This window comes from Callithrix jacchus, chromosome 18 (genome assembly GCF_049354715.1).
Source record: "Callithrix jacchus isolate 240 chromosome 18, calJac240_pri, whole genome shotgun sequence".
NCBI classification, from domain to species: Eukaryota; Metazoa; Chordata; class Mammalia; order Primates; family Cebidae; genus Callithrix; species Callithrix jacchus.
Window position 1 is genome coordinate 23,755,826 of NC_133519.1, and position 13,885 is coordinate 23,769,710.

Sequence of the window (13,885 nt, forward strand, 5' to 3'; positions counted from 1 at the left end):
ACTCATCTCATGTAAGGTCCTCAACACAACCCCAAGAGGCGAATATTGTTATTGCTATTTTAGAGATGAGGAAATCAGGCTTAAACAGATTGAATAGTTTGCCTGAGACCACTTAACTAGCAAGTAGTAAAGCCAGGCTTCAACTTGAACAAACTCATGGACCTTAGCCATTACACACCACTCTATGTGCCAGGAATGCTCCAACATTGGCCCACGTGCATACCTGCTGGCCATCCTCTCCACTTTTCCTCTTTTACACTCTTCTTTAGCATCAACAAAGAACCTGCTCTGGTCTGCTCTACAGAAATGATATCTGAAGCTGCATTTAGCACTTCAAACATAGAGAGAAATCCATATTGCGTGTATTGGAATGATCGTCCAAATCTTTTGGCAAATGCCTTTTCAAAATCAGAAAGGAGAACAGGAGATAACGCCAACAGGTCCTTCAACTCACTCTTCACAACAGCTGGAAGAATAGGGGCAACCCTTCCTCGGTAAGGTACTCGCCGATGAGAGCTTGGTCCAGAATAAAAACTGGGCCTTCCCTTATGCATGCAGTTTCGAACCTTATGGCTGCTCTTCTGTTTTGCAACTAAGCTTGCTATTCCTTTGGTAGATTCATCTGGAATGGCTAAGGAGATGCAGGGAAAAAAAAAAACAAACACATTTAGGTGGAAACCTTACTCCCTTCTTTATCCTTAGTATCTGTGCTTATACAGTTCCTAACCCTCCAAATAGCTCTTTATCCAGGCAGCACGATAAACAACAGTAACTCTTGTTCCTCGATTTCTTGCATTTTAAGCAACAGCTTCCTAGCTCTTCTACCAGGTGAAGAAAAGATAACTCAATGTATCATTACAATTGACTCCCGACAGATTTGAAACTCTTGGGAAGAACTACGAACTTCCTTACAATGGTTTTTTCCTGTGCTTCACGGAATTGAAAACATGTTTTTATAATTAAGAAGTCCTTTTTTTTTGTTTCTCCCAACTGAAGGTGCAAGAACCCGAAATCATATGTAAAATGTAGTTTTTGTGAGTGCACAATTGTTGTCACGGTGGGAATGGTTTGTTAATTTTGCAAAGGTTCTAACTTTGCCCACAACCTCAAAAGCACCTAAGATTTTCCTTCCCCCACCAAATTAAAATCCACTGGCTGGGATACAGAATAACTGTGGAACTAGAATAATTATTTACTAATAAACTGTTTTTAATACAAAGTTTATAGACCTTCAAAAGTCTTAAACGTACCTTTCAGTATTACGGTACCACCTGCACCGGAGCAGACACTAACAACATCAGGCATGTCCAATACCAGCTCCATAGTGGACCGATACCCAAGGATCCGGAGTGGTAGATGGTTGCCAATCATCAAAAGGTACTCCTTCTCCAACTGCTGTGGGCTCAAACCATCTTTGGTGGAAATGAGAAGTGATCTTATTTCCTTCCGCAGACATTCCTGTATACGCTGTTGCTCAGACATTGTGCCCTAGAGGCTGAAGACAGAAACGTAGCTCATGAGGAAAAGAGGGCAACCCCACGAAAAAAACTTTTTTTAAACAACCAATAGTGGGATACAAATAACTGAGAGGTGAGTTTTAAGAGTGATAAGGCAGTACTGTGAGGGTGCCCTGTGGCTTGCGCGCGGCCCCCTGAATCTCCACCGGCGCTGATTAAGCTACAGGTAGGTGTCAAGAACTCTGCCCATGGCCGGGGGAGGCGTTAACTGCGGTTCCTGTGGGGCGTAGACTCCAACGCAAACTTCCTATCCAAAGCCCTCGCGGGCTCGTCTGCAACCAGAACTGGGAACTGAGGCCGACCCAACACTAACTCAGCCTTGCAGAGCGAAGGCCCCACAGAAAAGCGTCCCCGCCGCACACCTCCTGCACCCCAAGCCGAGGGGACGCTCCCTGCTCCCTCTTATCTGAAGCCACCACCATTCTTCACCCGCCTCCTAACCTATCTAGGGTGAGGGGTCCCTGCCCCGCCCCCAACGTCTCTGGGTGCCCCTCGCGAGAGCGGGGCGTCGCCCTTCCACCTGCCCTAGCGGCTCTCTGCAACCCAGAGGTGAAAAGGAAGAGCGGAAGGCGCCAGATGAGACACTTCTCGGCCCAGCACCGCCCTGCTGCCAGTCACCCGTCTTGCCCACACCGCGCCGTGACACCAACGTTGCCGTTGCGGACCGGGCAGAGACTAGGGCTCCCTCGCAGGAAGCGGCGCAGGAAAGTAGCTGCGACGGCGGCCCCGCGCGCCTGCGCACAAGCGTCCCCTGGCAGCGTGCCGCGTTCCAGCCCCGAGGGCACGTGGTGGGTGGGACGGTTGGGCAGGATTAGCCGCTCGGGGGTCAGGTGTGAGGTCCGTCCCACTCTCTGGGGCCAATGGGCCCGGCTGCCAAGGCGGGCCGCCTTCCGGGATCACCGGCGCCTACCTCCTGCCACGCGGTGCGAAGACGGGAGGTGGGGCCCGGGGCACTCGCACCAATCCAACCACCTCCGGGGCGGGGGCGCGGCGGGGCCCTGGGCGGGAAGCAGGACTCGTGGGCCTCAGAATCACCTGCGGAGCTATTTAAGAGAAGAAAAGGATGCACAGGTCTGATAAACAAAAGTTCTCATTCAGTAGGTCTGGGTTTATTTGAGGAAAATCAAAGACAATTCTGATTCTTGGTTGAGAATCCCTGCAGAGCTACATGCAACTCTGGCTTCCTGATAAAGGAATGGGTGGGGTTAGGAGACCTTTTTGAATGAGTGGACAACATTCTAGGTGCCACTGGAGATAGAATGGGGAGACTAAAGATTTATTTGTTGGTTTGGTAGAGTGAGCCAGATCTATAAAGTCCTTGAAAACCAGAAAACAGTAATTTCAGAGATACAGAATAGAGAGGCATTGTATAATATAAAGACTTGTACCTTAAAATGTACAATCTAATTTAAAAAGCAAGACAAACCAAAATAACCACAGAATTTGAATCAACAGAGACTTGAGGACACACAACGACCTTATCTTCTTTCTTAAATCTCATGACATAATGCTTTTTTTTAAAGCCAAGGGAACAAAATGTTCCCTTAATGAGGCAGGAATATAGAGGAGTCCCTGAAAGATAGAAAATAAGACTTATGGGCTGATTTATAGCAGAATGGGCAGGGCTGAATAGCAATTAGCAAAAAGTTAAATTATAAGACATGGAAAATTGATCTAAACATTACAACATGTGAATGACAAAAGTTGTAGAAACAAAAAACATCAAGAATGATGATGAGGTTTGGGGAGTTAAAAAGAAGAAAATGTCCTAAATTTGCACCAAATCACGTCTTCAGATTAAAAGGGCCCACTTAGAGTCCTCAGAATAGTTAATGAAAAAGATCCTGTCCTAGGTAAACTCTAGGAGAAAGAGAATCAAGAGATTTTTATATGGAAATGTTACCTATAAAACAATGGAAATTAGTTTGTCCTTGGATTTCTCAATGACAATATCTTCTGGGCTAACTCTGGAATCCTTTAGGCTAATCAACAGTAAAGTGAGAGGAAAATAAAAACATCCTCAGACATGAAAGGATTCAGAAAGTTTATCCACTGAATGACTTGAAAATGACTCCTGCAAAATGAACAATAAATTGACAAGATGTCCCAGATTCTCATCCCCAGTTATTTCAGATAATGAAGCAACAGACATTGAGCACATACTATGTGCTCTCGACATAGATTATCTCATTTCTTCCCAATAACTTTGAAAAAAGGTACAAATCTGATGCCCATTGTAAAATGAAGAAACTGATATACAGATATGAATCAGGATATAAGAAAGAGTGACAGGCAATAAAAACATAAAATATGCTATTGAATCAAAAAGTTATTGGTGCATAATATAAAAAAGTTTTTACAAAGATATTCTGGAGCTAAATCCCAGGTCAGTAACTGCAAACCAAGTGTCAGAGGCTGTGTGAAGTTGCTTCTTTAGAAAGACTCCATTGGGGAACAGTAGCTACCCTTAGAGTCCCCACTTGATTGGGTTTGCAGTAACCAAGACCCATCAGTCATCTGTGGCAGCTGTGAAGTGAATGGGAATGAGGTGGGAACCATCGCAGTAGCATCTTTCTCTCCTTTGATGGTAACACCTCTGCAATTTTCCAGGAATGTGGTATTGCTTTTGATGTACTGTTTTGGCACCCCACTTGGTACTTCCTACAGGAATAGCCCTTACTCCATGGGTGAGTTTACCAATGTAGTAATTCTGCCAGTTGCTAAGATGACCTATTCCAGCTATTCACTTGGCAACTAGAGTCCCTAACCATAGGATGAATTCAAAGTTCCACTACCCTTGCCCAAAGGTGAACCTGGCCCAGAATTCAGTTCATGTGTCACCCAATCTCTGTAAGTTCAAAATGTTGATGGCAAACCATTTGGGGTCCCAGAAATTAATGTTAGTTTGGAATTCACATATGATAGTCACTAAAAAGTTTGGGTATTTCCTTTTCTCCAGAGCAGTTTTCTATAAGGGAGCACAAAGTCTTTGGGGAGATGAAAGTTTGCATGAAGTCTTAGGTACAGTATTTCCACAGCATCCTTCTTCAAGAATATCTGGGCTGGCTGGGCGCGGTGGCTCATGCCTGTAATCCCAGCACTTTGGGAGGCCGAGGCAGGCAGATCACAAGGTCAGGAGATTGACACCATCCTGGCTAAGACGGTGAAACCCCATCTCTAATAAAAATTTAAAAAATTAGCCGGGCATGGTGGCAAGCCCCTGTAGTCCCAGCTACTCAGGAGGCTGATGCAGGAGAAATGCTTGAACCCAAGAGGTGGAGGTGGCAGTGAGCCAAGATCCTGTCACTGTACTCCAACCTGGCTGACAGAGCGAGACTCCATCTAAAAAAAAAAATTATATATATATATATATATATGGATGATGCTCAAAAGGCTGTGGATCTGAGATCTGACTTAGTGATGGTAAAGGGGTGACAAGTTGTGTCTCTCTTGTTCATGAGAGGCTTCTATTCACCAGACCTAAAGCTATGTTTTGTGGGTTGTTTTTGTTTTTGTTTTTAGAGACAGACTCTCACTCTGTTGCCCAGGCTAGAATGCAGTGGCATGATCATAGCTCACTGAAGCCTTGAACTCCGGGGATCAAGCAGTGGCATGATCATGACTCACTGAAGACCTCAACTCCTAGGCTCAAGCAGTCCTCCCTCCTCAGCCTCCTGAGTAGCTAGTAGTGCATGCTCCACCATACTCAGATAATTTTTTTTTTAACGTTTTTTGTAGGAGGAGGTAGGGGTCTTGCTATGTTGCTGATGCTAGTCTCAAACTCCTGGACTGAAGCAGTGCTCCCACCTTGGCCTCCCAAAGTGCTGGGATTACAGGTGTGAGTCACTGCCCAGCCTGGGTTTGTTTTTGTTATACAAACCAAAAGGACCTAATGGCTTATTTGTTGAGTCCATTCCTTGGGTTCCTAAAATTAATTAACCAGAGAGCTCCTGGGTCTGACTAATTTGTTTTCCACCCTGCTGCCTGTTATGATGACTAGAGCCCACTGTTCTTCTGGTAATTAACTCCCTCCACATGACCACCTCCCATCCTTCTTTGCCTCCTGTGGGAGTGTATTTTAATTTGCAGCTGCTCCTTCCAGCATTCCTGCCTTAGAAAACAGCCAGGGGAGGGGGGGAGGGAGGCTGTTTAGAAAACAGCCAGGGGAGTGGGGGGAGGTAGGGAGAAATGACTGACTTCTGGAGCCTTATGACAAGGAGGAGAAAATCTTTTGAAGAACAGAATAAGGAATGGTGAGCTAGAAGTATGTGATAGAATGAATATAACGTTCCCATATCCCAAAGTCTTTTACCATTATGCCCAATTTGGGTCCATCGGATGCCATTGTTCAAGTCTATTTCCCGCAGCAATGACTCCAAGCCTTTGCCATTGCTCTTATACTTCTTACCTGACTCCTGCTCTATCACTAGATGACTTTGCTCCAGATCACCCCAAAACAAATGGAGGCTCTCATCCATGAACCCCCTCAATTTTCAGTCCTCTAAACTAGCTCCCCTCAGGTCTTTCCTTCTAGTCTCAGTGGGTAAGGGGGTCATCCATCCTACTCTTGACTCTATCCCTTCAGCTCCCCTAGGATCATGACCTTGCCCTTTGGTTATTACACAATCCTGTATATTCAACACCTCTTCACAGACTACTTTTCTATAGCATACAGTAATGCTCTGATCTTACAGACACATAACACAGACACAGAGAGAGGAGAAAGACAGCAGGAAGGAGAAATAAACACTTTCTCTTGACCTACCTTCCTCTCCAGTCTTTCCTTTTGGGCCAAATCCTTAAACAGTCTACATCAGCTTTTTCCCACTTTTTCATCCACAATTTAGTGCTCATTCCATAGCAATCAGCCTGCCACTCAGGACATCCTTCTTTTACCATAGTCATCGCTGGCAAGTCTACTAATTGACAAGTTTTACAGACCTTTCAGTCTTTCATCTTACATTATCTTTGCTGTTAACTGTTGCTTTGTCCTCCCTTTCTGAAAATCTCTCCTCTGTGGGTTTCTATGATGCTGTTGCATTGGACGTGGCTCCTAGCATTCTGCTCTATTTCCTGCTTTTGTTATTCTGTTAATGTTCATGTACGTTTAATACAGGGTCTGTCCTTGGCTCTTCGCCTTTTTATCCATCACCTTCTGCCTAGGTGAGCTTTTTTTTTTGGGGAGGGAAGGAGGAAGGGAGGAAGGCAGGAAGGGAGGGAAGGAGGAAGGGAGGGACGAAGGAAGGGATGAAGGAAGGAAGGGAGGAAGAGGGGGAGGGAGGGAGGGAGAGAGGGAGGGAAGGGAAGGAAGGAATTCAAGCAATGAGAGAGACATTGCCGATCTGGATCTAGAGGTTTACAGGTTGATTTCTTTTTTTGAGAGAAGGAAAGAAAAAAAAATGTGTAAAGGAGAGAAAGAAAGAAGAAGAGAGAGAGGGAGGGTGAAGGGAAATATCGCTTTATTCTGAAAAAAAAAATGGGTATTAATAATAGCCAATCAATGTTTCATTTAAACCTATGAGTCGGTGTGATGTGGTATTGACAAGAATGTATATTTTATGTATTTGAAGTGGAGAGCTCTATAAATATTTATTAAGTTTACTTGTTTCGGATCTGATTTCGAGTCCTTGATATCCTTATTAATTTTCTGTCTCATTGAATCTAAGTCTCTATGTATCTGGATGTTAGGATCGTTAGCTCTTGTTGTATTGATCCTTTTACCACTATATGTTTGTTGCTTTAAAATCTATTTTATCCGCTACAAGAATTGCAACTCCTGTTTTTTATTTATTTATTTATTTATTTATTTATTTATTTTTGCTCTCCATTTGGTTGGTAAATCTTTCTCCATTCCTTTGTTTTGAGTCTTTGTGTATCCTTGCATGTGAAACAGGTCTGGATGTAACATGCTGCTGGGTTTTGGCTGTGTCTTTTGATTGGGGGATTTAGTCGATTTAAATTTAGGGTTACTGCCATTTGATGTTAACTGGCTATTTGATTCATTCGTTGATGAAAATTCTTCTTTATGTTGGTGCTCTTTGCTTTTTGGTATATTTTTAGTAAGGCTAATACTGGTTGTTTCTTTCTGTGTGTAATGCCTCTTTCAGAAGCTCTTGTAAAGCAGGCCTGGTGGTAATAAAATCTCTGAGTACTTGCTTGTTCATAAAAGATTTTATTTTTCCTTCAGTTGTGAAGCTTAGTTTGGCTGGATATGAAATTCTGGGCTGAAGGTTCTGTTCTTCGAGGATGTTGAATATTGGCCCCCACTCTCTTCTCACTTGTAGAGTTTCTGCTGAGAGATCTGCTGTAAGTCTGATAGGCTTGCCTTTGTGGGTAACCTGACCTTTCTCTCTGGCTGCCCTTAGTATTTTCTCCTTCGTTTCAACCCTGGTGAATCTAACGATTATGTGCCTTGGGGTTGCTCTTCTTAGGGAATATCTTTGTGGTGTTCTCTGTATTACCTGGGGTTGAATATTGACCTGCTTTGCTAGTTCAGGAAAATTTTCCTGAATAATATCCTGAAGGGTATTTTCCAGGTTGGATTTATTCTCTCCGTCGCATTCAGGTACACCTATCAAATGTAAATTTGGTCTTTTCACATAGTCCCACATTTCTTGGAGACTTTGCTCATTCCTTTTTATCCTTTTTTCTCTAATCTTGTCTTCTTGCTTTCTTTCATTAAGTTGGACTTTGACCTCTGTTATCCTTTCTTCTGCTTGAACAATTCGAGTGTTTAAACCTGTGCATACTTCTCGGAGTTCCTGTATTGTATTCTTCAGTTCCATTAATTCACTTATATTCCTCTCTAAGTTGTCTATTCTCAATAGAATTTCATCAAACCTTTTTTCAAAGTTCCTAGTTTCTTTACATTGGGCTACAACATGTTCTTTTAACTCACAGAAGTTTCTTATTATCCATTCCTTGAAGAGTGATTCTGTCACTGGGATGCGCTCGTTCTCCATCAAGCCTTGTTCCATTGTTGATGTGGAACTGTGATCATCTTTAGAGGGAGAGGCGTTCTGATTTTGAGTATTCTCAGCCTTTTTACGCTGGTTTCTTCCCATCATTGTAAATTTATCCTCCTGTCGTCTTTGAAATTACCAACTTTCAGATTAGGTGTCTTGATTGGATGTCCAAGTTGTTAGTTCCCAGGGCCAGAACGGCGGCGTTAAGACTGATGGTGCTTTTCTGCCCAGGATTCTCCTGTCTGGCTTCCTTCTTGTGTCCATAATGGGCGACTCTGCCTTCCCCGGGCTCCCCTCCGTCAGAAGGGGAACCAGTCTTGTTTACTTTGCGCCGAGAGCTGCCGCACTGAGGTGCCGTCACAGCCACTGCGCCGGTCTCAGGAGTCGTGCTGGGGACCCGTGTGGGTCCTCCAAACCTCGGTCAGAAGGGGAGCCAGCCCTGTTTACCCTGCTCCCAGAGCTGCTGCGCCAAGGTGCCGGCGAAACCGCTGCACCGGCCACAAGAGTCATGCTGGCGACCCGTGTGGTTCCTCCACTGGGGATCTTCTGTTCCATGAGCGACCAGAATTTGTCTGAAAGTGTGGCGTCCTCTAGTTCTCTGTGCTTTGACTGAGAGCTGCAATCCCGAGCTGTTATCAATCGGCCATCTTGGATCGTCTCCTAGGTGAGCTTTCTCATTCTCATAGTTTCAACTTTGGCTAATGCCTTCCAAAAGGCATGTTCATTCAAGCAACACATATCTTTTAGCTCCTACTGTGTGCCAAGTACTGTCCTAAGAGATGGGACTACACCGCTGTTTTTCTGGACATTACCCAAGACAAGCATTAAGCAAATAAAATATATAATATACGTGGTGTCAAGTAACAATAAAGGATCTTAGAAAAAATAAACCAGGATAAGACAGAATGGGGCTGCTGTAAATGGAGTATTTAGAAAGCACTTTTTAAAAATCTGTATCATACTGGTTCTTAAAGTGTGGTTCCAGACCAACAGCATCACCTGGGTACTGATTAGAAATGCATATTATCAGGCCTCACTTGACCTGCTGAATCAGAAATTGGGGGTGGAGGGATGAGTCCAGCAATCTATGCTTTAACAGGCCCTCCAAGTGATTCTGATGCATGCTGTAGAGGAGTTTCCCACCTCTGTTGCCCCAAATAGATTACAGGTGTACAGTCTAATACTCATTTTCTCAGCCCATAGGGAAAGCTTTAGGGTTGGGGTTAAAGAGATGCTGGGAACCTCCAGGCCAAAGTAGCCTACACCCAGACTTTTCAGAAGGCAACTAAGTGGGATCGGCTGACATGCCACAGGCCTCCAGGTGGCATGGTAAAAGCTATCCAGCACTCACTGATCTGCAAGAAGCTAAGCACTGTCAAGGACCTGCTTCTGCCCTCACTTATGGGTGAAGTTCATGGTCTCTTGCCCACGGAGACTGTACAGAGCAGAGCGAGAGAGGTGGAGAATCTATTCTAGCTGTACTGTGACAGCTCTTAATAATGCATGTGTTGGGATCCCTAGAGCTTCTTTCCTTTCTTTTCCTTTACTTTCCCTTTCTCATTCATTTATTCATTCATAGAGACAGCAGTCTCTCTAGGTGGCCAAGGCTGGTCTCAAACTCCTGGGCTCAAGAGATCCTCTTGCCCTGGCCTCCCAATTACAGGCAAGAACCACCATGCCCAGCCTCATCATCATTTTGAAATACTTTTAAAGAAAAAGTTGATTAGATTTGAAACCCATTCACATTATCACAAGAAATATCAAAATTACATTTGTTGATGAAGGAAATTAAATTCTTTAAGTTCAACTGTTGTAAATTTTTAAGTGATTATTGTAAAAATGATTTTTAAAGCTTTTAAAATAGTGTGAACATGTTTCTCATTGATGGTAACAAAATTTAGAGTTCATAATTTTAAAAATTTTGATTAGGAATTTCTTGTCATTTCAAACATAAAATTTATATCTGTGGAAGCAAACTAAAGATTCTATTTTAAAATTTTAAAATATTTGTGTACAAATTTAGTTCACTGATATTGAATCCCTAAACTTTTTAAAACTATGATTATATATCAAAAATTGTTTTCACCAAGCCCTAGACAGATACCCTCAAATCCCCTCCCATTATGCTATTCAAATAGTATTATTTTCTGTCCTTTAATGGGAAAGACTGGAAGCACTGCTCTAGGATCAGTCTCTCCCTCTCCCTGTCTGTCCTCTTCCCTTTCCACCCCTTTCCTCCCCGCCATACTTCTTCCATAACACCGAACTGGAAAGAGACGAAGAAAATAGAGTCCTCAGGGTCACACACAAGCTACCAGAAATAGAAAATGTATCTTCAGTGAAAAAAACAAAAAAAAACCAGAGAGATGATAAAGTATATTGAAGCCATCGCTGGCCAGGATCGCTTTGCCATCTGCTGTTTCTTCTTTCTGTGTTTTTCTCTTGAAAATCCAGCACAAGATGCTGGAGCCACAGTTAGCAGCTAGTGAAAGAGTCATGATCTTAGCTTCAGAAACATTATCTCTCCTGAGCTTTAAACCTAAATATTTCATTGCCCACTGTGCATTTCTAGACAGATAACTTACAGACAGTTCTAGCTCAATACCTCTGAAGCCAAACTTGGTCTACCCACCTTTACACAAAATCTGTTTCCCTCAGTTGGATGTCAGCCCCGTTCACCAATCACTTTGAGTCCTGAGAGTCATGACTCTTCCCTATAAACATAACTCATATCGTCCCTCTCACCTGGACTGTTTCAAGAGTCTCCTCACTCGTCTCTCTGCCTCCATCCTCTTCCCATTTCAATTCACCTTCCACCTTGTCCATAAAGTGATTCATCTCAATTGCAGAGCTAACCATTTTCCTCACAATGTTTCAATGGCTTATTTTGGCAATTAGAGAAAATCTAAATTCTCTTATACGGTATAAAAGGCTTTTCATTTCCTGCACTACCTAGCTCTCTGGCCTCTTCTTTGCCAGTTTGTCAAGCCACTGATTGACCTGCTGTCTTTTGTCCTGTTTCCTCTGCCTGGAAGGCCCAGCTCTCAACATCCATCTGAGGATCACCTACTCACTGCAGTATGGCCCAAACTGGATCTCCTCTCACTCCACTCAGGTAGTGTTACTCCCTTTTTGTTCTCACAGTACCATATAGATCAGTGGTTCTCAACCAGGAGCAATTCTGATGCCATGGGACAAACACTTGGCAATATCTGAAGATAATTTTGGTCACCACAACTAGGGGTGAAATGCTACAGGCATCTGGAAGAGGCCAGGGATTCTGCTAATGATGCTGCAACGCTAACAATGCAGCTACAGTGCACAGGACAGCCCCCAAACTGAATCATTCAGTCCAAAATGTCAGTAGTGCTAGGTTCCAAAACCCACTTGTACAACACTTTATCAGACTTGTCTGTTTACATATCTGTCTCTCCCTATTACACTATACCTCCTCAAGGGCATGCACCATGTCTTACCTTTAAATCCGCAGGGGTGAGCAGTGCTATACATATAGTAGGTGCTCACTAAGTATCTATGGAGTGAATTAAGGCGAGAAAAGTTAACTAAGTCTCATCTGGTCCCTGCACCTAACAGGCCAACACCTGCATTTCAAAGCAAAGAGGGCAGGAACATAAGATGCTTGGGGTCAAAACAGTTAGGGGATGTGGATCAACCAAACCAGCTGCTCAGCTTATTAAGGTTGAACTCTACATCTTTCTCAAGTCCTCTATCCCTTCATGGTTGCCACTCCATAACTCCATGAGAATACCAAATTCTTTTGATTTTCTCCCTCAGAAATGTTTATTGAATCCAAGCCATACCCACTGCCAAAGATGCACATCAGGCTCTCAGCAGCATTACTTTCCTAGACCACTATTGCCCCCTTATTTGGTCTCTCCGCCACCTACAAATTGAGAAAGTCAAATTTAATAAGGCCTTATAGTTTCCAGCTCTAAAATAATAGGATTTGTAATGTCATGTGGTACCAATCAATTCCAGCCTTTCCATTAAATAATCCATATGAATCAGTATTCATGCCTTCATTTATTTATATGGCTGTAATATTCCAAAATGCTAACTGGGAATAAGTGTAATACTTTAGAAAGCCTTACACTCTTTCATGACCTTTCATCTTGGGAACATAGACTCAAATGTACACAGCTTTAATTGATCCTCCCTTTCTTCTAGTAACCCAGTTCCCACAGATGTCAGTCTCTTAACAAATCCAAACAAGGAGTTTGGAATGTGTGCATATCATATTTTCAGCAAAGAGATGAGCAGCACTTTCAATTAAAGAGGAATCTGAAAGAAAACAGCAGCATCCCTGTAAGAGTACCTGAGGACAGTCAGCTGGACTCATTTGCTAACTCAGCACTCCCCTCCCCAACTCCTCCACCTTCCAGCCATGCTGCATTGACCTTTTATCATAGAATGGGATACAGCTTTTTGGATTTTGTGTTGCCACTCATAATCCCAGCAGACTTGTGTTATAAGTAGCTGCTTATACTGCTGTTACATATAGATAGAGAAAATGAAGTACTGACTCTGTAACTTGTCAGTGGTCAAAGAAGCCAGGGGGACTGAGCAAAGGTGACTGAGAACAAGTGCCCAGCATGGGCTCCAGCACTCAGTAGGGCCTTTTCTCATTGGTTTTTCTCCAACAAGGAATTTCTCTCTTACTGAAATACAGTACAGTTTGGGGGAATATCATTTGACCAGATATTCTGCTCCATTCTTGGAATAAAAAGCAGGTGCAATTTTAGTATGAGTCTAGCTAGGGATGTAGATGAAATTAATTTTTTTTTTTTTTTTTTTTTGAGACGGAGTTTCGCTCTTGTTACCCAGGCTGGAGTGCAATGGCGCAATCTCGGCTCACCGCAACCTCCGCCTCCTGGGTTCAGGCAATTCTCTTGCCTCAGCCTCCCGAGTAGCTGGGATTACAGGCACGCACCACCGTGCCCAGCTAATTTTTTGTATTTTTAGTAGAGACGGGGTTTCACCATGTTGACCAGGATGGTCCCGATCTGCTGACCTCGTGATCCACCCGCCTCGGCCTCCCAAAGTGCTGGGATTACAGGCTTGAGCCACCGTGCCCGGCCTGAAATTAATTTTTATAACGATCAGGCTGAGGAAAGACATCAACAAATGCTACAAACAGTTTCTCACTTTTTCTAACTGGGGAATCTCTGCAGGATGATAAAGATGCTAGCTATGTCTAATAGCAATGTTAATTCGGGTGAATCTGAAATAATTATGATACCTTTTTCTCTAGGAGCCAAATGTAACTTTGGAATTTTTCTCACTGTAGGCAGAAACTATCAATTGAGGCAGGCCCTTGAGAGGAAATATTTGTCCTCCTTAGATAGCCCATGCAATGATCAGGTTTAGAGAGTGAAAAACCAA

At 43.4% G+C, this 13,885-nt stretch overlaps 2 protein-coding genes across 19 annotated transcripts in view; one reads left to right on the top strand and one right to left on the bottom strand.

The window, feature by feature from the left end:
• TDRD5 (tudor domain containing 5) overlaps positions 1 to 13,885 on the bottom strand; it is a 96,834-nt gene that overhangs the window by 82,099 nt on the left and 850 nt on the right. For 2 of the 15 annotated variants that reach the window (XM_035279257.3, XM_078356217.1), the window contains exons 1-3: positions 2,038 to 2,259; positions 1,251 to 1,495; positions 455 to 631 (exon numbers count right to left, since the gene is read on the bottom strand). In XM_035279257.3, the coding sequence (XP_035135148.2) occupies positions 455 to 631; positions 1,251 to 1,482 (409 nt within the window). In that variant the 5' untranslated portion in view covers positions 1,483 to 1,495; positions 2,038 to 2,259. Of the gene's footprint in view, positions 1 to 223; positions 632 to 1,250; positions 1,496 to 1,879; positions 2,001 to 2,037; positions 2,260 to 13,885 lie in introns of those variants that run through there. The other 13 variants (XM_054247409.2, XM_035279251.3, XM_035279262.3 and 10 more) reach the window with 11 other exon arrangements.
• NPHS2 (NPHS2 stomatin family member, podocin) overlaps positions 2,325 to 13,885 on the top strand; it is a 31,571-nt gene continuing 20,010 nt past the window's right edge. For 3 of the 4 annotated variants that reach the window (XM_002760322.8, XM_035279271.3, XM_035279277.3), the window contains exons 1-2: positions 2,325 to 2,455; positions 11,518 to 11,597. The gene's annotated coding sequence lies outside the window, so the exon portion shown is untranslated. Of the gene's footprint in view, positions 2,589 to 11,517; positions 11,598 to 13,885 lie in introns of all 4 variants that reach the window. The other variant, XM_035279273.3, reaches the window with a different exon arrangement.